Source organism: Vulpes lagopus, chromosome 6, assembly GCF_018345385.1.
Source record: "Vulpes lagopus strain Blue_001 chromosome 6, ASM1834538v1, whole genome shotgun sequence".
NCBI lineage: Eukaryota > Metazoa > Chordata > Mammalia > Carnivora > Canidae > Vulpes > Vulpes lagopus.
Genome location: NC_054829.1, coordinates 63,521,054 through 63,546,817, shown reverse-complemented (window position 1 = coordinate 63,546,817; position 25,764 = coordinate 63,521,054). Strand labels below are relative to the sequence as shown.

General features: G+C 35.3%; 1 protein-coding gene across 3 annotated transcripts in view; it reads right to left on the bottom strand.

Moving 5' to 3' along the window:
• Window positions 1-25,764, bottom strand: part of STRN3 (striatin 3) — a 115,312-nt gene that overhangs the window by 45,635 nt on the left and 43,913 nt on the right. For 2 of the 3 annotated variants that reach the window (XM_041758278.1, XM_041758280.1), the window contains exons 2-5: window positions 10,374-10,477; window positions 9,848-9,921; window positions 4,401-4,482; window positions 1,826-1,999 (exon numbers count right to left, since the gene is read on the bottom strand). In XM_041758278.1, the coding sequence (XP_041614212.1) occupies window positions 1,826-1,999; window positions 4,401-4,482; window positions 9,848-9,921; window positions 10,374-10,477 (434 nt within the window). The remainder of the gene's footprint in view (window positions 1-1,825; window positions 2,000-4,400; window positions 4,483-9,847; window positions 9,922-10,373; window positions 10,478-25,764) is intronic. The other variant, XM_041758279.1, reaches the window with a different exon arrangement.

Genomic DNA, 25,764 nt, shown 5'->3' with positions numbered 1-25,764 from the left:
GCCACCCAGGCATCCCTCAGTACATGTTTTAAATAAAAGCATAATGTCATGAAATAAAGCTATGGCATTAAATACTAGTTTATGAATTATACACATTATTCATTTCTGAAACTCTAAAGGAACTCAATAAACTCATCTATTTTTTTTCCATTCTTTTTCTTTTCTATGTCTTTCCAATCTTTTTTTTTTTTTTTAAAGATTTTATTTACTTATTCATGAGAGAGAGAGAGAGGCAGAGACACAGGCAGAGGGAGAAGCAGGCTCCATGCAGAAAGCCTGATGTGGGACTCGATCCCGGGACTCCAGGATCACGCCCTGGGCGAAGGCAGGCGCTAAATCACTGAGCCACCCAGGGATCCCCTCCAATCTATGTTTTCTTTTTTTTTTTTTTTTTTTTTTTTTTTTTCCAATCTATGTTTTCAAGGTGACCGTCTACCGTCTAGTAGTCTAAAAAAAAAAAAAAAAAAAAAAAAAAAAAAAAAAAAAATTCTATCTGCCTATTTTAACTCCTTGCATTATCAAGTCTATATTAACCAAAGGTACATCTGATAGACAAGAAACATCAAATATTGATGAAGACATGAAGAAATTACAGCTCATAAATTTCTGGTGGGAATGTAAACATATTTTAGCTACTTTGGAAAAGCATTTGGAAGTTCCTCGACAAGGTAAACACAGAGGTACCATACGACTCAGCAATTTCATTCCTGGGTGTGTATGTATGTATATATATATATATATACCCAAAGAACTGAAAACATATGTCCACATATACACCAATGTTCAAAGTAGCATTGGTCTCTATTTCAAAATGTAGAACCACTCCACACACCCATCAACTGGACAAGGAATAAACAAAATGTGATATATCCATAAAACAATATTATTTGGCAATAAAAAGGAATTTTGGATAAAGCTTAAAAAATATGAAGTTAAGGTAAAGAAGCCACTCACAAAATAACCATTTATGTGAAATGTTCAGAATAGGGGCACCTGGTGGCTCAGTCAGTTACGTGTCTACCTTCAGCTCAGGTGATGATCCCAAGAGCCAGCGGCAGGCAGGCTCCTTGTTGCAGGGGGTCTGCTTCTCCCCCTCTCCTTTTGCCTCTGCCCCTCTTCCTGCTCGTGCCTTGTCTCTCTCAAATAAATAAAATCCCTTTTTTTTTAAAGGAATGTTCAGAATAGGGACTCTATAGAAATACAGACTTTTGCCAACCACTGTTGCTTAGGGTTGGCTGTGAAAGGAGTGGAGGGGGCAATGGGGAGTGATGGCTAAGGAGTATGGGGTTCCTTCTGGGGATAATGAATAATTTCAAAACAAAGACTGTGGTGATGGCTGAGTGACTCTGAACATCCTGAAAACAAACCATATACTTTAAATGGCGGCAATGTATAGTATATGAATTTTATCTCAGTAAAGACATTAAATTTTAAGAAGTATAAATCGAGGCTTTCTGAACACAAACATAACACAAAATCTTGTTTCTTTCACATAGAGTACCATTATAATTTACTGAAAATACCCTAGCAAAAATTTAAAAATCAGAATGTTAAAATAGCTCTGAACTACATGAAATTACTCTCAAATTGAAATTTAAATTTTGCACCTATTTCAGATCTATACCCATTCTCTTGGTATCAAAACTTCAGATCAATTTAAAAAGCAACTAAACAGAAAATTTATTTGCCCACGGTACCATGGAGGAGGGAAAAAGTATTTAAATCTGAACTCTATCTGCTTTAAAAATTAACAGTAATAACAGAAGTAAAGAGATTCAGAGTACCTATTATATAAACAATGTTAACCTATAAGTACAGATCATACCTTTTGATTTCTTGTCCTTTTTGCTTGGGAGATTCACCTCCATTCAGGATCTGTTCTAAGTTCTTTGTTTCTACTGATCCATTTGGTTCTGAACTGGATAGTCCAAGTAATGACCTTACCCGCTGAGACCGTACATCTAATATTGTATCTGTATAACCTACTTCCTGAAGATATCTATAAGAGAAAATTTCAAATATTAAATTTCATATATTTATACCTGCCAACTTGTAGACTGGTGACAACACTAACACAGCAGTTGAAGAGAATAAACATGAGAAAAATAAAATAATAGTCTTAGACACTTGGTACACAAACATGGCAGCAGAATGAAAGAAGATGTAAGAATTTTAGAAAACTTTCAGGTTTCTAGCTTACATGGTGGTTCTATTCAATGAAATGAAGAATAAACGGTCCAAATCTGGTTTATATAGTACATATCAGATAATCATATAGTATCTATGAAAGATACTACAACATGTATTAGGCACAATAGTAAGATAGGTCAAAGCTCAGAAGAAAACTGGACTCAATATATATATTTGGGAGTCATCAGTGTTTGACAGTATTTAAAGCCATAGATTTAAAAGAAGTTACCCTGAGAAAAAGCTCTAGAACAGAAAGCCTGGGGACACAGACATCTAAAGGGCTAGAAAAATAAGAGGAAATCAAAGAAAATTAAAAGAAAGCACTTGAGAAATAAGGGTGAGAAATGACAGTGGAGAGAAAGAAAAAATAGCTCAAAAATGAAAGAATAATGTCAAATGTTTCCAAACGATCAAATAGGAACAAAAAAAAGCCTTTTAAATGTGTTTGTGAGTAGCTTCAGTGGAGTATCAAAATGGAAAACAGAGTACACAGGTCAGAAATGAACAAGGAAAACTACAGAGATAAACTACTCTCAGAGAAAGATGTGGAGTGACAAGAGTATTATTCAAGGCAATAACATTAGGCTTTTATAAGAGAAATATTTAGCACTTGCCTCAATTCCACTTCTACCTGAGCATCCTTCCAAAGAATAATGTTTTACTAAAGCTTGTGCAAATTTTAGTCACTACGAGTTTGGACTGATAGTTTCAAGAGTTTGAATGAAACATCAGAAACTAGAGTAAGAAATACGAGGTTTAAATACATCTATAGAAAGGAAAACAAAAAGTTAAGGGAGTTCTCACCTGACAGCCTTCATATTTTCAGTGAAGTAGAACCTGAGGTGCTCTAATGAGTAAGGGAGAATGGGCTGAGATATGGTAAAAGTTTAGAGTATCATCTACTGAGGGCAATGGGAGCAGGAGATGACTGGGGTAATGGAGAAAGACTCTCTATAATGTTTGTATCAGAAACCATGAACATGTAGTAGTGTTCAGAGGATTCTGTGATTTTTTCCCAAGATTTAATTAGAAATAAAAGCAGGAGACAGCAAGACTAAATTAGGGCTCGGATACTGCAGGTATAGTAAAATGACTTGTAGGAGAGGAGTAAGAGAGGGCAGCAAGAAAGCTAAGGGTACTATTAAAAGGGTGATGGATCATGGGGTCTAAGCTAGAGTTAGGTAAATAAAAACAAGAAAAACCCATATCAAAAAAGAAATAAGGGGATCCCTGGGTGGCGCAGCGGTTTGGCGCCTGCCTTTGGCCCAGGGCACGATCCTGGAGACCCGGGATCGAATCCCACATCAGGCTCCCGGTGCATGGAGCCTGCTTCTCCCTCTGCCGGTGTCTCTGCCTCTCTCTCTCTCTCTCTGTGACTATCATAAAAAAAAATAAAAATAAAAAAAAATAAAACCAAACTAACCAGAGCTAAAGAAGCTAAAGGGGAAAATAGAGTATCTAAGGATCTAAAGATCTAGGTAAGGTCAGACAGTAAATAACATGGGAAATGGGGTGGAAAAGGTGGAATATAAGGTAATTGTTGGATCATGGAATGTTCCAGAGTAGGGTAGTTCTAGGTAGTAATAAAATCAAGGGTCTGACCACATTTCACTGGGTTATTGAAGTTAAAGATGTATAGAATTGAGAAGAGTGAATAATCGTAAATTACCCAGAAAATCAGTTTGTGTATCAAAGCTTTAAAAATTTAAGGGGAGAAACAAACAGATAAAAGACAATAAATAAGATATGTCACATCATTACTTCTAATACAGCAAAGAATTCAAACGTCACAGAGATCCTCAAAAATTCAATTAAAAGTAGGATTTGGCAAGCTAAATGAAAGGTTTCAAATAACCAGTTAAATTCCTCTATAAACCAGTCATACTCCTAAACAAACCCAAGTATGTGAATTCTACAATGATGGGAATGAGACTATCCACAAGTATGAACTATAGTGATTTTGTTCTGGCCTTCCAGTCATCCAGTTTTTATGACATTCTATTCTACAAATAAAAAAACATCATCCTGAGCAGTGTTCAAAGGAACATTCAGAGAAGACAAACTTTAAAAAGATCCAAAAGTCTAATAAAGAAAGCAATATGAAAACTCTACACTGTTCTATCAAATATTTTTTTCCTTGCAAAGTGACTGATTATAAGCACTTTCATGCCTAGATCCTTCTAGAAAACTGAAAATGAACCATTACTTACTGTCTTAACAGCTGTCTGCCTTGCTTCCACGTTAACTGGCTATTCTGAGGTGCCGTGGGAGCTTCTGTGTCTTTGGTTTCTTCTAAAAATTAACACAAACACACACACACACAGACAATTTCATACTCATTATTTCAACTCTTGAAAATATTGCCAAAGTTCTCTCAGGCATAAATTCCCACAAAATATAACTACGTATTCTATAAAGGACAGAAGTAAATTAACAACTATTCAGTATTTACTGTGGGTCACTAATTTTAAATGTGTCTATCCCAATAACAACCCTCCTTGTTTCAAAATTGGGAAAATCCAAGAGTAAACATTAACTATTCTACTAAGGATTCAAAAACCAGAAGACTAGACTTTGAAAAGTTTTTTTTTTTTTTTTGAACTAACAGAATTCTGCTGGGTTGAATGCTTTTCAAAAGTAAAAAGTATTAATCAGCACTTAAGACACACTATATATATAAAACTCCTGAATAACTTAATTTTGAGTCTAAGTCTGTAACATAACACTTTATGTAATCAATTTCATTTTTAGAACTAAAACTTAAACCAGAAAATGGTTTCTACTACAAGTAAAAAGTCATAATTTATTCTCAAATAAAAGTATATGCATTAAGAGAGTTTAATAAATTACAGGGGTGCCTCAGTTGTTAAGTGTCCAACTCTTGATTTTGGCTTAGGTCATGACCTCAGAGGCATGAGATCGAGCCCCACATCAGGCTCCACATTCAGCAAGGAGTCTGCTTCTATCCTTCTCTCTCTCCCTTTGGCCCCTCTCCTCACTCTCTCTCTCTAATAACTAAATAAATCTTTAGAAAAAAATACTATAATCTGAGGTGAGTCAAACTCTCTGTAAGTATCCCTAGAGAGATTTAAAACTATGTATCAGGGATCCCTGGGTGGCGCAGCGGTTTAGCGCCTGACTTTGGCCCAGGGCGTGATCCTGGAGACCCGGGATCAAATCCCACATCAGGCTCCCGGTGCATGGAGCCTGCTTCTCCCTCTGCCTATGTCTCTGCCTCTCTCTCTCTTTCTCTGTGTGACTATCATAAATAAATAAGAATTAAAAAAAAAATAAAATAAAATAAAACTATGTATCAGCACTAATGATATTATAGAAACATTTTCCTATAAATTCACAGTATGAAAATAAAGATAAAGCAGAGAAAAGAGAATCATAGAAGGTCAGCCCTTAACATGTTGAGAACCCTTAGCATGGCTCACAGTTATTAAGCTCTTAGACTCATGATTAGGTCATGAGAACAAATACTTGCTGGTGGCAGGCATTATTTCTCTAACCATAACAATCCCATTACTAACATCTTTTCATTCTTTCCCTGAACACAGAAATTTCTAAGATTTCTAGAAATAATTATTTCATTCGAATAGTCCCTCTATTTTTTTGTTTATAATTTTTTCTATTTATACCATTTGTTTGCTTATAATTACATATAATACACAACCACTAGGGAAAAAATATATTTTTAAAAAGAACTATAACTGCCCCAAATTCTATCACCAATAGTGCTAGTAGTTGAGACTTTATTATCATTCCCTATTTTTCATCTCAAAATACATACATAAACTTCTCCTTTCTTTAAAAAAGGAGGGGGGCAATGTGCACACTGCAGGATAAGCCAGTTTTGACAACGTATCTGAACATGCTCTTGATGGCGATAAATATAGATTAATATCATATAAAATAATTACCTAATATTCCATAGAAAGTATATGCCTATTTAATTTAACCAGTCCACTAATGTTGGTATTTAATGTTGGTATTAGTTTCCACTTTTCACTATTATAAATAATGTTGCTAAGGATATCCTGGAAGTACATCAGAAGCATACAGCTCAATGAATTTTTTTAACACATCAATGTAACCAGTTCCTAGATGAAGAAACAAAACATTTATCAGTACCCAAAAGCTTTCCTTGTGCCCTCTTCGTCACTAGACATTCCTGAAAGGATATCAATACTATCTTGATTTATAAAAACTAGATTTTTGCACTTGACATACATGAAATCATGTATATCAATTTTCAGTTTCATATTAAGGCCCATGTGGTCAAGTGTAATTACTATTTGTTCACTTTTGCTGCCAAATAGCATTCCATTATGCTAAACATCACACAGTATACACTGTATCCATTCTAACACTGCAAGTTATTTGTTTCCAGATTTTTACTGTAAGATACTATATATAAGCCTTATGATGACTATGTGTATGCCTTTTAAGGAGTAGAGTAACTAGATGTAGAATTATCAAACCACAGAGCATGTTGCTATGGCTATGTTACCTTTAGTATCACAAACCACTTTTATTATTTTTTTTTATTAATTTTTATTGGTGTTCAATTTACCAACATACAGAAAAACACCCAGTGCTCATCCCGTCAAGTGTCCACCTCAGTGCCCGTCACCCATTCCCCTCCAACACCCGCCCTCCTCCCCTTCCACTACCCCTAGTTCGTTTCCCCGAGTTAGGAGTCTTTATGTTCTGTCTCCCTTCCTGATATTTCCCAACATTTCTTCTCCCTTCCTTTATATTCCCTTTCACCATTATTCATATTCCCCAAATGAATGAGAACATACACTGTTTGTCCCTCTCCGATTGACTTATTTCACTCAGCATAATACCCTCCAGTTCCATCCACGTTGAAGCAAATGGTGGGTATTTGTCGTTTCTAATTGCTGAGTAATATTCCATTGTATACATAAACCACATCTTCTTTATCCATTCATCTTTCGATGGACACCGAGGCTCCTTCCACAGTTTGGCTATTGTGGCCATTGCTGATAGAAACATCGGGGTGCAGGTGTCCCGACGTTTCATTGCATCTGAATCTTTGGGGTAAATCCCCAACAGTGCAATTGCTGGGTCGTAGGGCAGGTCTATTTTTAACTCTTTGAGGAACCTCCACAGTTTTCCAGAGTGGCTGCACCAGTTCACACTCCCACCAACAGTGTAAGAGGGTTCCCTTTTCTCCGCATCCTCTCCAACATTTGTGGTTTCCTGCCTTGTTAATTTTCCCCATTCTCACTGGTGTGAGGTGGTATCTCATTGTGGTTTTGATTTCACAAACCACTTTTAGAGCAATTCTATCAACTTTCAATACCAATACCAATAGGTATGGTTGTTCTAAATTCTCATCAACATTTAACTTTTTTTCTCTTTCACATTTATTTAAGCCATTATGAGAGGTGTCTCATTGTTTACACTGCATTTTGGTTGTATTCCCCCAATAAGTAATAAAACTGAGCATCGTTTCATCTACTTATTGGCCATTTGGATATCTTCTCTTATGAGCTGCCTTTACAACGCTTTTGGCTATTTTTCTAATGTTAGAGATTTTTTTCCTAAATGCATGACAAAAAGCTCTTTATATATTTAGATGCAACCCCTTCTATAGGATTAGGTTTAGGATACATATACAATATTGGTATTACTGAGGCACAGGTATAAAAACATGCATATCTTGTACTTCTGTCAAGACAGTATTTTACACTCTTTTTACATTTTATTTTGGGTATTTACAAAAGGCAACACTAATTTGTTTAATGTCTATCTCAATCTATACTTTGATATAAATAATTTTATTCCATTTTGTTTGCATGTTGTTTCCTGCCCATCGCTTCAATGCTTCCCCCCCGCCCCACTCAACACCATGATGTTTTTCTACATCAATAAAAGCAATCTATTTTGCAACTACGGTTTCCCATAAATAAAATACTTGGATGTCATTGTATTCCTCATGTTGAGGAAGTTTTAACAGTTAAGTTTACATAGATAAAAGCAACAGGAATTATTTTTATCTTACCTCAGTTGTAGGCAGTAGAGATTTATCTGCTAATGATTTGTTTTACACAAGCTGCTGCACTCACACCAGCTAGCCAATTCAGACTCTAGCCTCAGGAACAATGTGGCTGCAACTAGCCACCTTCCTCACTTTTATACAGACCAAGGTGGGGGGGGGGGGGGGGGACAGCTCTCGAGTTAGAAAGTGAATACTTATTTTGTGAATATTCTAACCATATCAGAAAGAAAAGGAGTCAAAGAGAAGCATGGTTATCTGAATCCATTAGGTTTTCTCTATTGTAAAGCTACTCTACTCCCTCTACCTGCAATAAGACTACTATAGTGAACAAGGCCAAAAATATATAGGCCTTCCATCATTTTATCATTTATTTTTGCTTTCCCAAGGATGAGGCCATAATATTATTCCCTACTATCAAAGTGAACTTTCATAATCATAATTACTGAAAAGCCAGATCAAAGAAAACCCATGCTGCTCTTATGTTGGTCTTGTAACTTCATCTTTTTTCTTAATTTTTATATATATGCCAACAACTTGAAAATAAAATAAATGGTAAGATTAGTAAGTGAAGAAAAATTGTCAACCGTAGATTGTATGTATGAAGTGTTTTGCCAAGTTCTAAGCACTTAACATTAAATTTAATATTAAATTAACTACTTAATATTAAACTAAAAACCAATTAATTAAATTTTTAAAATGTATTTTTGCTACCTAACTAAAAAAAAAATCCATACATATGTTTTATTTTCCCTACTATATATGCTTGACTTTATTAGATATGGTACAACTACAAGAGAGGAACAACTGTGTATCCAAATAAAGACACACTTTTTTCTTGTCATAGTAACCAGCATCCAAGAAGAGTATAGAATTCAAACAGACTGCACCATCAAAATGTGTATATGAGTTCTAAATATACCTGAAATAAGAAATTAATATTCTCAAAACTGTATAATATATATCAAAATATTTATTATTAGATGTTTAGACTATTCAAATTGTAATCATGTATAACCTTAAAGTTAACATTAAACTGTTAGTCTCTTCCTATATCCAACTGTCTCTTTCCAGCATAATTTCATCAGATATTACTCTCACACTCACTATCCATTTAGTTTAGTGCAAGATGCAAGATTTAGTACAAGATGAGGAGATTTTTTTTTTCCTTCTCTTATCCTTATTTGGCTGCCTATAAGGTTTCCAAATTCAGATTTTCAATTTTTGGAATTAAATTGTGTTAATTACAACTTCCCCAGATAAAAAGAACTTTATAATAATAAAAAATTAAGCTTATACAAAATAAGAATTACCTACAATATAGAAAAGAACTGTTTCATTACCTTTCATCTCTAATTAATAACAAAAATGCACCCACAATTTTACATAGGTTTCAACACAAGGAAAACAGGAAAAATATCTTTAGGATTGATGTAGATAAAGCTACTTACTTACTTTATTTATTACTTTCTTCAAAACATAGACAGTATTATAATAGTCAACCATCTAACCAATGCTATCAAAGCAAAATGAGGGTGAAGAAAACATGTCTGTTACATAAAAATGAGCTTAAACCAATTTTTCTTGAATTAGGTCAGGAGAAGGTTACAGAGGAATCAAGTTTACCTGATTCAAAAGTTGGCATTTTCAAATCACCTTGGTTCAGTTCTGTGCCATATTTTAATTTGTGATATTTTGCCCTGAAAATTCAATAATAAATTGTTGAAAGAAAAATATTTTCCCCTTTTCTATACAGTTAATACTGGTATATATTTCTCTAATAACAAAACATAGTATGAATGTCTGTTTTTAATCTTTATTTGCAAACTAAGAAAAAAAAAAAAGAGTACTGCTGTAAAAGATAAAATGTAAATTACCCAATTAACATATATACCTGAATAAAAGATAAGTTTTTCCTGATCTTTGGAGAAAAAAGAAATTCCAAAACTTAGATTCTAGAATAAAAGATATTATTTCACTTTTAAAGATTTAAATATTTTCTTTTTCCATTATAAGAATCAAATCAAAGTATTATCTTGTATTTTGGGCATGGTTTCATATCTTTCAAAGAGCTTTTAAATACAATGTACACTAGTATAAAAAATACTTTTCTACTTTATATTATACACACAAGAACATGAGGAACACCTACCTTTCTTGTTTTAATGCGTACTCTAACATCTTTATTCTTCTTACTAAGTCCTTTTTCAAGTTTTCTTGACCTTTTCTTTCTCCTTGCAAAAATGCTATCCGGGCCTAAAAACAGATAAAAGGTTTTTTATTTTTATTTTTTTCCTAACAATACACAGGGAACCAAAACTAACAAAACATGACAGCAAGCATTAAAATTTATAAAAGCAGTCAACCAAACTTTGTTAGATAACACAATTATTTTACAAATAAACATGACCATAAATCAGCTATTTGCTTTTAATCTTAAGGCCTCTAGTAATAATTTTTACATAATCATAAAAGGAAATTTTGCATATAACAATTAAACCTACTTCCTAACATGTAAATCATAAAGAACTAAAAAATATTATTTTCATAAAAGATTTTCCCAAAATGATACCAGTTGTTTAAAAGAAGTAATAATACATAAAAGCATTTTCCTTACAAAATACTTAAAAATTTATAATCTCTTCTATTTTACCCCCCCACTCCAAATTCTTTCAATTCTTGAAATAACACCACAGAGTATTTCAAATAGTTTAAGTAAAGCAACAGTATGTTCAAAGAATTCACTACTTTGTTGTCATTTTTCTACCATGAGAGGAAATTTTTCTTTTTAATTGCCTTATTTTTTGTGAGAGGCAACTCTGTATCCTTTTCTGGCCCCTCCTATCATGTCAGTCCATTTATCTACCAAACACTAAAAAGGAATTTAAAGAGACTGTCTGTCTGTGTGGAGATGGTTGCCATTATGCACATAATTAAAATAAAACTAACTTCCAAATGGGGAAAAATGCTCTTGCTGTGATAACCCACAGGTGTATTGTTGATTTAAAAAAATGAGGGCTACCAGGGTGGCTCAGTTAGTTAAGCTAAGCACTGGATTCTCAATTTCATCTCAGGTCATGATCTCAGGGTGGTGAGACAGAGTCTTAAGATTTTTTTCCTCTCCCTCTCTCTGTCCTTGCCCTTCCCCCCTCCCCCCCCACTTGCTCTATCTCTGGGAAAGAAAGAAAAGAAAGAAGAGAAAGAGAAAGAGAAAGAGAAAGAGAAAGAGAAAGAGAAAGGAAGGAAGGAAGGAAGGAAGGAAGGAAGGAAGGAAGGAAGGAAGGAAGGAAAAGAAAAGAAAAGAAAAAAGAGAAAAGAGAAAAAAGAAAAAGAAGAAAGAAAGAAAGAAAGAAAGAAAGAAAGAAAGAAAGAAAGAAAGAAAGAAAGAAAGAGAAAGAAAGAAAGGAAGAACATACTGTTGCTTTTTAGCATCTTTTCACATGTCTCTTGGTCCTCTGCATGTCTTATTTTTTAAAGAAAAGAATCTCTAACTCCTTAACACCTGAGAAGTTAGACAACTACATAGACTTGCAAATGCAAATTTCAGAACAAAAATAAAACATCTAGGAGGAATGGGAACTATTCAGAATCTAATAGTCCAATATCCTGAAGAGAAAAGTAGCATTTATGATTCTTTTGAGCTACAATGTCCATTTCATCATACAGCCTCAAATTCTACACAGGAGGAGGGAGAAGCAGGCTCCATGCCAGGAGCCCGACACGGGTCTCGATCCCGCCCTGGGCCAAAGGCATAGCCTCAAATTCTGATTGTTTTTTGCCCACATCAACTTTATTTCACCACAGTAAGTGTACTTAACATCCATAATCGCCATACAACATCCTTACAGTATTATTGACTATATTCTCTATGCTGGACTTGTCGTTCCCTAATTTATCCATTCTGTAACTAGAAGTTGTGCCTCTTAGACCACTTCACCTATTTTGCCCACTCTTCCAACATCCTCACCTCTGGCAACCACTAGTTAGTTCTCTGTATTTATGACTCTGTTTTTTTTGTTCGATTTACTTTGTTTTTTAGATCCCACATAAAAGTGAAATCATATGGTATTTGTCTTTCTTTGGCTCATTTCACTTAATATAATACCTTCTAGGTCCATCAATGTTGTTGCAAATGGCAAGAACTCTTTCTTTTTATGACTGAATAATATTCCATTATGTAACAATCTATCTTTTCTGTTATCTGTTTGATAGATTAAATTTACATATTTCCACCAATGGTGCATAAGGGTTCTCTTTTTTCCACATCCTCACCAACACTTGTCATTTCTTGTCTTTTTGATATTAGCCATTCTGACAGGTCTAAGATGATAGGTCACTGTGGTTTTGTTATGCATATCCCTGATTACTGATGTGAGCATCTTTTCATATGTCTCTTGGTCCTCCGCATGTCTTCTTTGGAAAAATGTCTATTCAGGTCCTCTGCCCATTTTTAAACCAGATTGTTATTATTTTTTAAATTTAATTTTGGGTGTTCAATTATTTAAGTTCTTTATATATTTTGGATATTAACCCCTTACAAATATATTGTTTGTAAATATCTTCTTCCACTCGGTAGGAAGTCTTTTCATTTTCTTGACTGTTTACTTCACTGTGCAGGAGCTTTTCATCTTGGTGCAAAGAGTTTATTTTCGCTTTTCTTTCCCTTGCCTGAGAGGACATATTTAGAAAAATGCTCCTAAGGTTGATGTCCAAGACACTATTGCCTGTGTTTTCTTTCTTTCAAGAGTTTTATGGTTCCACGTCTCACTTTTAGGTCCTTAATCCACTTTGAGTTTGGGTATGGTGTAAGAAAGTGGTCTTCCACTCTTTTGCATGCAGCTGTCTGGTATTCCCAATGCCATTTATCGAAGCAGCTGTCTTTTCCCTATCCTATACTCTTGCCTCCTTTACCATAGATTAATTTACCATATAAGTATGGGTTTATTTTTCAGTTCTCTATCCTGCTCCATTGATCTATGTGTCTATTTTTATGCCAGTACCACACTGTTGTCATTACTATCACTTTGTAGTGTATCTTGAAATCTGGGATTGTGATACCTCTGGTTTTGTTCTTTTTCAAAGAAGCTGCTCTGACCATTTGGGGTCTTTTGTGGGTCCACAAAAATTTTAAGATTGTTTGTGTTCTAGTTCCGTTAAATACACTATTGCATTCTTTGTAGTGCAATTGTAAATAGATTGTTTTCTTAATTTCTCCTTCTACTACTTGGTTATTAGCTTAGAGAAATTAAACAGAATTCTGTATATTAATTTTGTATCCTGTGGCTTTACTGAATTTATTAGTTCTAACAGTTCTTTGTAGAGGCTAGGACTTTCTATCAGTATCATGCCATCTGCAAATAGTGGTAATTTTACTTCTTCCTTACCAGTTTGGAAGTCTTTTCCCCCAACCTCTGGTCTGATTGCTATGTGTAGGACTTTCAGTTCTATATTGGATAATAAAGTGACAAGTGAACACCCTTGTCTTGTTCCTGACCTTAAGGAAAAAGCTTTTAGCCTTGAATATGATATTAGCTGTGGTCTTATCATATATTACCTTTATCATGTTGAAGTATGTTGCCTCTAAACACACTTTGTTGAGTTTTTATCATGAAAGCATGTTGAATTTTGTCAAATGCTTTTTTCTGTATCTACTGAGATGATATGGTTTTATCCTTCATTATATTAAGGGGTATGTATCATGTTTATTAATTTACAGACATAAAACCATCCTTGTACTGACTTACAAAAAAAAAAAACATGAATGACATACTATAAAAAAGCATTATGTGACTCCAATTGCCAGATCTTATAAGCATTCTACAATTAGCAGTGGAAAAAGATGAAAGATCATTTTATTCTCTTTAAAAAGTAGTAATCAGGGCAGCCTGGGTGGCTCAGCGGTTTAGTGCCACCTTTAGCCCAGGGCGTGATCCTGGAGACCCGGGATCAAGTCCCACATCGGACTCCCTGCATGGAGCCTGCTTCTCCCTCTGCCTGTGTCTCTGTCTGTCTCTCTGGTCTCTCATGAATAACAAAAATCTTTTTTAAATAAAAAAAAAAGCAGTAATCAGTGATTTTCCAAAGAGAAAGGCACTAAAACTAAGTGAAAGTCATAAGGTCCTCTAAAGGAGTGTAAAAAACAAAAACAAAAACCAACAACACCTGAATAGTGGTAATGTTTCCTACTTGAGTCTTAAACTGTTGTCCACATGCTACCGAAGCAGGCACCAGAACCTTACACTATTGTGAAAATTCATTTTGACTTCTTGCCTTGGAATTTTCAGATATTTTACTTATTAATTTACTTGAAAGAAAGAGACAGAGATAAAAAGAGATAGGAGGAGCAGGGAGGAGAGGGAGAAGCAGGGAGCCCAATACAGGGCTCAATCCCAGTGAGACCATGACTTTAGCTGAAGGCAGATGCTTAACTGACTAAGCCACCCAGGCGCCCCTGCCTTGGCATTTTCATATCAAAAACTATCCATCCATACAGATTTTCGTACATGAAACAAACACAAACTATATTTAAAAAAAAAAAAAAAAAAAGGCAAGAAATCCACAGCAGCTTTTGAACAGGAGTTGAAGGAAGATAATTCACAAAGGACAAAGAAAGGTGAGAATTCATTAAGAAAATACCTTTAAAAGGACATGTCCTAACCCAAACTATGTGGAGATGAGGGTAAAAAGCAAATAACAGACATGACAGGACTACTGGACATGACCTTATGACCTCACATCACTAAGTATCTGTACTTACTCAGAGTATCTATAGATACTCTGACTTAAAAGGTTGTATCTGATACTGATAAATAAAAAAGACCAATTAAATAAGAGACAGTATTTATTAAAGGTTCATTGACAATGAGTTCTGAGCTATTTTTACAGGTCATACTGCAATGTACTGTTAGTAGCATCATCTCATCAAATAAACACTAAAAAAGTAACTGCAAAAAAAACAAAAAACAAAAAAATACTTACAATGGCTTAAAAAAACAAAAGTATCTACGCATAAACCAACAAATTGTGCAAGATCTCTCCATGAAAAACTGCAACCTGTACAAAAACGACAACCTGAATGGACTAGCACTCATAAAAAACAATTTTCATGCAAACTGAGTTAAAGTATTCCAAACTTTCAGAATGTGTATGTGTGAGTGAACCTGACAAAATGATTCGAAAATTTACAAAGAAATTCAAATTTCATAGAAAGAGTAAGACAGGGTAGCCCAGGTGGCTCAGCGGTTAAGCACTGCCTTCAGCCCAGGGCCTGATCCTGGGGAACCGGGATCGAGTCCCACGTCAGGCTCCCTGCATGGAGTCTGCTTCTCCCTCTCTGCCTGTGTCTCTGCCTCTCTCTCTGTCTCTCTGTGCCTCTCATGAATAAATAAATAAAATCTTAAGAAAAAAGAAAAAAAAGGGTGAGACAATCACTAAAGAGAAAGTGGTAGAACCTACTCTACCAGACATTAAGATGGTTTATAAAACTAGAGAAATTAAAACAGTGACTGGTGCAGGGATAGACAGATTTTAAAAAACCCAGAAACAAATTAATGTATATGAGGTCACACGATTTATGAAAACAGTTTAGAACACTGAGGAAAGAATGGCCATTTCACAAACTGTGCTTAGTATATAGGGTAAACACAAGGGGAAAGGGAGCTGAAATAAAACTTCTGCCTGATAGATCAGTTGTAGGAGGATTATAGATCTAAATATGAAGGCAGGGATCCCTGGGTGGTGCAGCGGTTTAGCGCCTGCCTTTGGCCCAGGGTGTGATCCTGGAGACCTGGGATCGAGTCCCACGTCGGGCTCCCAGTGCATGGAGCCTGCTTCTCCCTCTGCCTATGTCTCTGCCTCTCTCTCTCTGTGACTATCATAAATAAATAAATTTTTTTAAAAATTTAAAAAATAAATAAATAAATAAATAAATAAATAAGAAGGCAGAACAATAATGCTTTTATGATCTAATATAGATCTTCAAAATCTCAGATTAAGGAAAGAATGCTTGAACAAGACAAAGCATTAACCATAAAGAAAAGGATGAATAGGGACGTCTGGGTGACTCAGCAGTTGAGTGTCTGCCTTTGGCTCAGGGCGTGATCCCAGAGTTCTGGGATGGAGTCCCACATAGGGCTCCCTGCAGGGAGCCTCCTTTTCCCTCAGCCTATGTCTCTGCCTCTCTCTCTCTCTCTCTCTCTCTCTCTCTCTGCATGCGTCTCTCATGAATAAATAAATCTTTTTTTTTTTTTTTTAAAAGAAAAGGATGAATAAATTCATTACCATTTTAACAGTTCTGTTCAAGGCACAGCAAGGATTAGTAACCTGCATCAGGCTTGTTTTGGGACAATCCCAGAGAGAAAAATGGCTTAAAAAAAACAATAAACAAAAGAATATGAAACACAGACCCAATATGACACATAAAGCCTAATACATTTACTATTAAAGTTTGTAAACCTCCTCTATGACTATCAGACAAAAATAAGGGTTTTTTGTTTTTTTCTTTTTTTAGATTTTTATTTATTTGAGAGAGAATGAAAAAGTGTATGAGCTGGGGAGAGGCAGACTTCCAGGTGAGCAGGGAGCCTGATGTGAGGTTTGATTTCAGGATCCTGGGATCAGGCCATAAGTCCAAGGTAGACCTTAATCAACTGAGCTACCCAAGGACCCCAAACGAAAGATTTTATTTTATTTTTTAAAGATTTTATTATTTATTCATGAGACACACAGAGAGAGAAAGAGAAAGAGAGAGAGAGAGGCAGAGACATAGGCAGAAAGAGCAGGCTCCATGCAGAGAGCCTGATGTGGGAGCCCGATGTGGGACTCAATCCTAGGACTCCAGGATCATGCCCTGAGCCGAAGGAAGACACTTAACCGCTGAGCCACCCAGGCATCCCCAAAAAAGATTTTAAATAAAAAAAGATTGCACAAGACAAAGGATTTATATATTATATATATTAATAAAAGGCTCAATAAAGAAAGATAAAACAATTATAAATATTCATGTACTTAGTAAGATCAAAATATATGAAGCAAAAACTGAAGGGGGAAATAGTTTCACAGCAATACTGTAGACTTCAATATCCCACTTTCAATGACAGAAGAATCAGACAGAAGACAAGGAAACAAGAATCTCAACACAATAAACAAACTAGATCTAACAGACATATACAAAACACTCTACCCAACAACAACAACAACAGAATACGTATTCTTCTCAAATATACATGGAGTATTCTCCAGGATGGATCATATGTTCACCACAAATTAAGTCTCAATAGATTTAAAACAATGAATATCATTAAAAAAAATTTCTCTCAACACAACAACAAAAAACCAGTAACAGAACACCAGAAAACTCAAAAATTAGTGGAAATTGAACACACTCTTAAGCAACTAATGGAACAAAATCACAAGAAAAATTAGAACACGCTTAGGAATAAATATGAAAACACAGCATACCAAAACCTATTGGATGCAGCAAAAGCAGTGCTGAGGGGAAAATGTACAGCTATCAATGCTTATATTAAAAAACACAAAAAAACTCAAATTAACAACCTAACTTTACTATTTAAGGAACAAGAAAAAGAATAAACTAAACCTAAAGCTAGCAGAAGAAAAGAAATAATAAAGATTAAAGCAGAAACAAAACAACAATATAATAGAACCAAAACTTAGTTCATCAAAAGAAGCAACGAAATTGACAAAATGTTAGCTGAATCCACTAAGAAAAAAAGACCTTAATTATCAAAATCAGAAATGAAAGTGGAGGCATTACAACCAATTCTACAGAAATAAAAAGGATTGGAAGAGTACTATGAACAACTGAACACTAACAAATTGGATAATACAAAAACACAAAACAAGACTGAATGATGAAGAAAGAAAATAAGAAAAAACCTGTAAATTTCAAAGAGATTGACTCAGTAATCAAAAATCCCTCATTCGGTGTATCTGGGTGGCTTAGTCAGTTAAGTGTCCCAACTCTTGATTTCAGCTCAGGTCATGATCTCAGGGTCGTGAGACTGAGCTCTGTTTTGTGCAGCTTCCCACTCAACAGCAATCCACTTCTCTCCTTCTCTCTCAGCTCCTCCCCCTGCTTGCAAGCATTTTCCCTCTAAAGTAAATAAATATTAAAAACAAAACAAAAAAATTCCTCATACAAAGAAAAACCCTGGATATGATAGCTTTACTAGTGAATCCTGCCAAACATTTAAAGAATTAACATAAATCTTTTTAAAACATTTCCAAAAACTCTAGAGGAAACTTTTGCTCATCAAGGCCAGCAATGCCTCATACCAAAGCCAGATACAAACTCTGTAAAAAAACTACAGAGCAGTATCTTTTATAAACACTTAGGTAAAAACCTTCAACATAATACTAATACATCATATTCAGCAGCATATTACAAAGATTGTACACCAAGACCAAGTGAGATTTATTCCTTGAATGCAAGGATGGTTCAACAAAACTACAGACCAGTATCTTTTATAAACACTTAGGTAATAACCTTCAACATAATACTAATACATCAAATTCAGCAGCATATTACAAAGATTGTACATCAAGACCAAGTGAGATTTATTCCTTGAATGCAAGGATGGTTCAACACAAGAAAAACAATCGATGTAATGCACCTTATTAACAGAATAAAGGGGAAGAACCGAAAAACCATTTCAACTGATGCAGAAAAAGAATTTGACAAAATTTAACACCCTTCTGTGACAAAACAAAAACAAAAAACACTCAACAAACTAGGAATAAATAAAACTATCTCAACATATTAAGAAAGCCATATATGAAAAGCCCACAACAAACATCATGCTCCATAGTTTAAGGCTGAAAGCTTTCCCTCTAAAACCAGAATGAGGGAGGAGGGATGTGCCTGGTACCTGAGTGGCTCAGTCAGGAAGCATCTGACTATTGGTCTCAACTTGGGTCTTGATCTCAGGGTTGTGAATTAAAGCCCAGTATTTGGGCTCTACGCTTAGCAAGGAGCTTACTTAAATATATATATAAAAATAAAATAAAATAAAACCAGAACAAGGGAAGGATGCCAATTCAACACTCCTATACAATCTAGAACTGTAAGTCCCGGCCAGAGTATGAGACAAGAAAAATAAAGGAGTGCAAATTAGTAAAGAAGTAAAATTAATCTGTTCACAGATAATATGATCTTATATGTAGAAAACCCAAAAGATGCCATAAAAATGTTAAAACTAACAAATTAGGCAAAGTACTGGGATAGAGTCACACAAAACCAACAGCTTTTCTTTTCTTTTTCTTTTGAGGCGGAGGAAAAACAGAGGGAGAGAGAGAGAGAATCTTAATCAGCTCAGCATGCAGTTTGATAACCCCAACTCTGAGATCACGATCTCAACTGAAAGACAAGAGTCCGCCACTCAACCGATTCTGCCTTCCAGGTACCTGGGTAATATGGTAAATCTATTTTTAATTTTTGGAGGAACCACCATATTATCTTCCACAGTGGCTCTACCATTTTACTGATAATTTACATAAGACTTCCAGTTTCTTCAAATCCTGACACTTTTTGTTACTGGTGTTATTACTGTTTTTAATAGTAGCTATCCTAATGAGGTGTAGTATATCATAGGAGGCGGGGCTTCCGTAATAATAGTGATGTAAGGCATCATTTTCATGTGCTTACTGGCCAAATATGTATCTTCAGTACATGTAAGGCTAAGTAGAGTCAGGCTCTAACTCAGTGCAGAGTCTGCTTGGGAGACTCTCTCCCTCTGCCCCTCACCCCTCACCCATGCATGCTCCTGTGCATGCACGCTTTCTCTAAAAATAAATAAATAAATCTTTAAAGAAATTATCATATTACCCAGTAATTCCACTACTGAAAAGAAATGAAAAGCATGGTCTTGAAGAGAAATTTATAGACCCATGTTAATAGAAACACTATTCATAATAGCTAAAACCTTGAAGCAACCCAAATTTCTTCAAAAGATAAATGGGGGCACCTGGGTATAGTTGGTTAGGCACCTGACTCTTAATTTCAGTTCAGGTCATGATCTCAGGGTGGTGACATTGAGCCCTTTATCAGGGCTCCATGCTCAGTGGGGAGTCTGCTTAAGATTCTCTCTTTCCCTCTCCTTCTATGCCTCCCTCCATGTGTGCTTCCTCTAAAATAAATAAGTAAATCTTACAAAAAAAAAAAAAAAAAAAGGAAAGAAAAGAAAGGAATATTATTAACTCTATGCCCACAAACTTGGTAACTCAGATGAAATGGACCAGTTCCTTGAAACACAATCTATCAAAATTCACACAGGAGAAAAGAGATCATTTGAATAGTATGTATCTACTTCAGAAATTGAATAAATAATTAATAACATTCCAAACCAGAAGGCACCAGGCCCACCCAAATGGATTCACTGATGAATTCTACCGAACATTTAAGGAAGAAATGATACCAGTTGTCTACATTTGCAACTAGGATACAGAATCAGAAGGTGCACTTGCTTATTAACTCACAGGATGAAGCCAGAATCACTCTCATACCAAATCCAGATAGACATCCCAAGAAAGGAAAACTAATATTTCTCTCATGAACAAAGATGCAAAATCCCTCAATATTGTATTAGCAAAATGAATCCAACAATATACACAAAGAACTATATAACAATTTACTTCAGGTATGCAAAGCTAGTTCAACATTTGACCATCTACTAATATATCCTATCATTAATTGGCCAAACAGGCCCAATAAGAAAAATCAATGACAATAATAATATAAGCACAAACAGCATTTGACAAAATCAATTACCTACTTAAGACAAAAACTCTCAGGATACTAGGGATAGGAAGAACTTCTACACAACTTGACAACAATGTACCAAAACCTACAGCTAAATATCCTATTTAATAGTAATTACCTAAATGTTTTCCCTCCTAAGATCAGGAATAATGAAAGGATGTCCCCTCTTACCACTCCTATTCAGCATCATAATCAAAGTCCTAGCTATTGCAATAGGTAAAAAAAGAACATTCTTGTTGGAACAATACAGTACAGATTAATATAATACTACCCTTGGGCAAGGATAACACGCAAATTCACAAAGCATTCTATAAAAAAAATAAAAATTTTAAGTATATAGATTGAGAAGGAAGAGACTATTTGGAAGGAAGGTGACAAGGTCTATGTAGAAAGCTCTAAAGAAGAAACAAAAAACACCAAACAAGCAAAAAAAAAAAAAAAAAAATCTAGATCTAATAAGCAATTATAGCAAGGTTGCAGGATATAAGCTAAATATACAAAACTTAACTGCTTTCCCATATACCAGCAATGAACAACAGGAATTTGAAACTGAAAACAATAAATACCATTCATATTAGTACCAAAAGAAGAAAAGAAGTGGGGCACCTGTGTGGCTCAGTGGTTGAGTGTGCCTTCCTCTCAGGTCAGGATCCCAGGGTCCTGAGATCAAGTCCTGCATCAGGCTTCCTGCTTCTTCCTCTGCCTAGGTCTCTGCCTCTCTCTCTGTCTCTCATGAATAAATAAAATGATGAAGAAGACAATGATGACAAGGAGGCTATCAATCCACAAAAAGATGCACAGGAATGTACATGAGGAAAACTACAAAAAATTCTGATGAAAGACATCAAAGATCTAAATAAATGGAGAGATATTCCATGTACATGGATAGGAAGACTCAGTATTTTGAGATGTCAAATCTTCCCAACTTCATCTGTATATTCAATGAAAGCCCTACAAAAATTCCAGCAAGTTAGTTTGTGGATACTGATAAAATTATTCTAAGCTTTATATAGAAAAGCAAAAGACCAAAAATAACAAGCACACTTCGGCAGGACAAGTTGGAAGACTACCAATACCAGACTTCAAGACTTAGTCTACTTATATATACAGAAAGATATGCAAATATACGCTTATTATGTGAACATGTATGTACATATAAATACATACACACATACATAATTTACTATCTAAACATATAATACACAACTATAAAGCTTTTAGAAGACAATGGGAGAAAATCGAGGTTCGTAGTTGATGAGTTTTTAAATACAAAAACCAGGGATGCCTGGGTGGCTCAACAGTTAAGCCATTAAGCCTTTGGCTCAGAGCCTGATCCTGGAATCCCAGGGATCAAGTCCTTCATTGGGCTTCCTGCATAGAGCCTGCTTCTCCCTCTGCCTGTCTGTGTGTGTGTGTGTGTGTGTGTGTGTGTGTGTGTGTGCCTCATGAACAAATAAATAAAATCTTAAAAAACAAATAAATAGGGGATCCCTGGGTGGCGCAGTGGTTTAGCGCCTGCCTTTGGCCCAGGGCGCGATCCTGGAGACCCGGGATCGAATCCCACATCAGGCTCCCGGTGCATGGAGCCTGCTTCTCCCTCTGCCTGTGTCTCTGCCTCTCTCTCTCTCACTGTGTGCCTATCATAAATAAATAAAAATTAAAAAAAAAAAACAAATAAATACAAAAACCAAAAGGATGATCCTTGAAAAAAAAACTGGACTTCATTAAAATTGAAAACACTTCTGCTCTGCAAAAGACATTAAGAGAATGAAAAAATAGTACCCCAAACTGGGAGAAACTATTTGTAAAAACATGCATCTGATTAAGGACTGCTATTCAAAAACGCATATCTGATGAAAGAGTACTACAAGAATTTTTTTAAAGATTTATCCATTTGAGGGATGCCTGGGTGGCTCAGCAGCTGAGCATCTGCCTTTGGCTCAGGACACGATCCTGGGGTCCCGGGATTCAGTCCCACACTGGGCTCCCTGAATGGAGCCTGCTTCTTCCTCTGCCTATGTCTCTGCACCTCTCTCTCTCTCTCTGTATCTCTCATGAATAAACAAAATCTTAAAAAAAAAAAATTAGCCATTTGACAGAGAGAGAGAGCGTGCACACATAAGCACAAGCAGAAGGAATGGCAGGTAGAAAAAGAGAGAGAGAAGCAGTCCCTCACAGAGCAGAAAGCCAATGCAGGGATGGATCATAGAACCCTGGGATGATTGAGCTGAAGGCAGATGCCCAACCAACTGAGCTACCCAGGCAACATCCTGCCCACACACATAGAATTCTTAAAACAACTCTTATTAACATCCAAAATTTTAAAAGGGCAAAAGATCTGAACAGACATGTCAACAAAGAAGAAGGCAAATAAGCATCTGAAAAGATACTCCACATCACCGTCATCGGGAATATACAAATTACAGTAACGAGACACCACAACACATCCATTAGAATGGTTGAAATCCAAAACACAGGCAAGTATGTGAAGCAACACAAACTCTCATTCATTACTGATGAGAATACAAAATGGTACAGCTACTTACAAACTAAATGAACTAAGATCCAACAATCATGTTCCTTTGGTACCTTCTATAATTAGCTGGAAACCTTTGTCCACACAAAAATCTACACAAGAATGTTTAAAGCTACTTTGTTCTTAACTGCCCAAACCTGAAGTCAACTAAGACATCCTTCAATAGGTGAATGGATAAACTATGGCACATTCATACAAGGGAATAGTATTGATCAATAAAAAGACATGAGCTATCAAGTCATGTAGAGACATGGAGGAAGTTCAAATGCATATTTCAAAAAGTGAAAGCAGCCAGTCTGAAGGGGCTGCATACTACAATTATTTCCAACTATGGCATTATAGAAAAGGCACAACTATTAACACAGCAAAAAGATCAGTGGTCATCAAGTGTTCAGGGATATGGGGTAAGATGAATAATAGGTGAAGCATAGGAAATTTTTACGGGTGATGAAACTGTCCTGCAGGATACTGTAAGGTGAATCTGTAACATTACACTTTCACTAAAACGCAAAACATTAAACAGACTTCATTTAATAACATAATCAAAATTGGTTCCTTAATTGTAGCAAATGTACTTACCACTCTAATGCAAGATGTTAGTAATAGAGGAAAAATGTTTTGCAAGGTGGGGGCACGACATATACAGTAGCTCTATGCTATAGCTCAATTTTTTTGTAAATTTAAAATTATTCAAAATATTCATCAACAAGTATTAGTGAGGATGTGGAGAAATTGGAATTCTTGTGCACTGCTGATTGGATTATGATACAACCATTATGTGCATGAAATACTGTGAAGGTTCCTTGAAATAGTAAAAATAAAACTTATCACATATGATCTAGCAATTCCACTTTTGAGTATACATATCCAAAAGAACTGAAAGTCAGGTCTTGAAGAGATATTTGCATACCCATATTCAGAGCAGCCCTATACAAAACACCAAGAGGTGGAAACAACATAACTGTCCATCAGCTAATGAATGAATAAACAAAATGTGGCATATACATACTAAGGAGTATTATCTGGCCTTAAAACAGAAAGAAATACTGCCACATGCTACATAAGTGAACCATCAAGACATTCAGTGTCAAATGAGGTGGTCACCTTAAGACACATATGTACAATTTCACTTCTATGAGGTATGTAAAAGTAGTGAAATTAATTGTAACTGAAAGTAGAATGGTGATTAAAAGGGAAAGGAGGAGGGGTACCCGAGTGGCTCACAACATAAGTATCACAACATAGAATTCATATCCATTCCCCCAAAAGACACATCACATAATAAAAAGGACAGCATGATGGAAAGACTGACAATCCCAGGTCACAAGATACCAAATGGCCAATCAAGATATGAAACAGTTCTCAACCTCATCTATATTCAAAGGAATAAAATGAAAAATACCAATAAAGTATTGGTAAAGTAACAATATGAGATTGGCTAAGATTTTTGAAATCTGACAATACAATTTTTGAGGAAGTACAGATCAACAGAAATTCCCATAAATGACTTATGGGACCATAAACTGGTATAGCCTCTTTGTAAAAGTTCTGCATTATACTTAAGTTGAAGTAAAAATGTTTTAAGCCCAAAATTCCTAGATATAGACCCAAAAGAAATACATGTGCATATTTATGTACTATGAGACATGTAAAATATTCCCAGAACCATTTTTATAACAGCCAAAGACTGCAAACAATCTAAATACCCATCAGAGATAAATTGTGGCATATTAGTACAGTGAAATACTACAGAGCAAAGGATATGAACAAACTACAGCCACACATAATACAGATAAACCAATATAATGTTGAGGGAAAAGGCAAGACACAAAAGACAACATCCTGTATGATTCCATTTTACATAAAGTTCACTATCAGACAACTAAACTAATACATTTGAGCAATTCATACTTGGTAACATATAAAGAAAACCGAGAAAGTGAATACACAAAGACAAGAGTAGTTAGCCACATGAGGGAAGGAAGAAGTAATTTGGAAGGCTCAGGTGGTAAAGCTCCTGCAGTACTAGCAAGGCTCTATTTCTTCCTGACCTGTCCAAGAGTGATGTCATGGTTGTTCTCTTTGTAATAATTGGCTAAACTGTGTAGTGATGTTTTATAGACTTTCCTGCATGGAAATTATTTTCATAATTTTAAAATGTTTTATATCAATGTTTAAAAATTAATCTCACTTTCAACAGATTTAAAAAGTACATTTTTATTGTGAAAA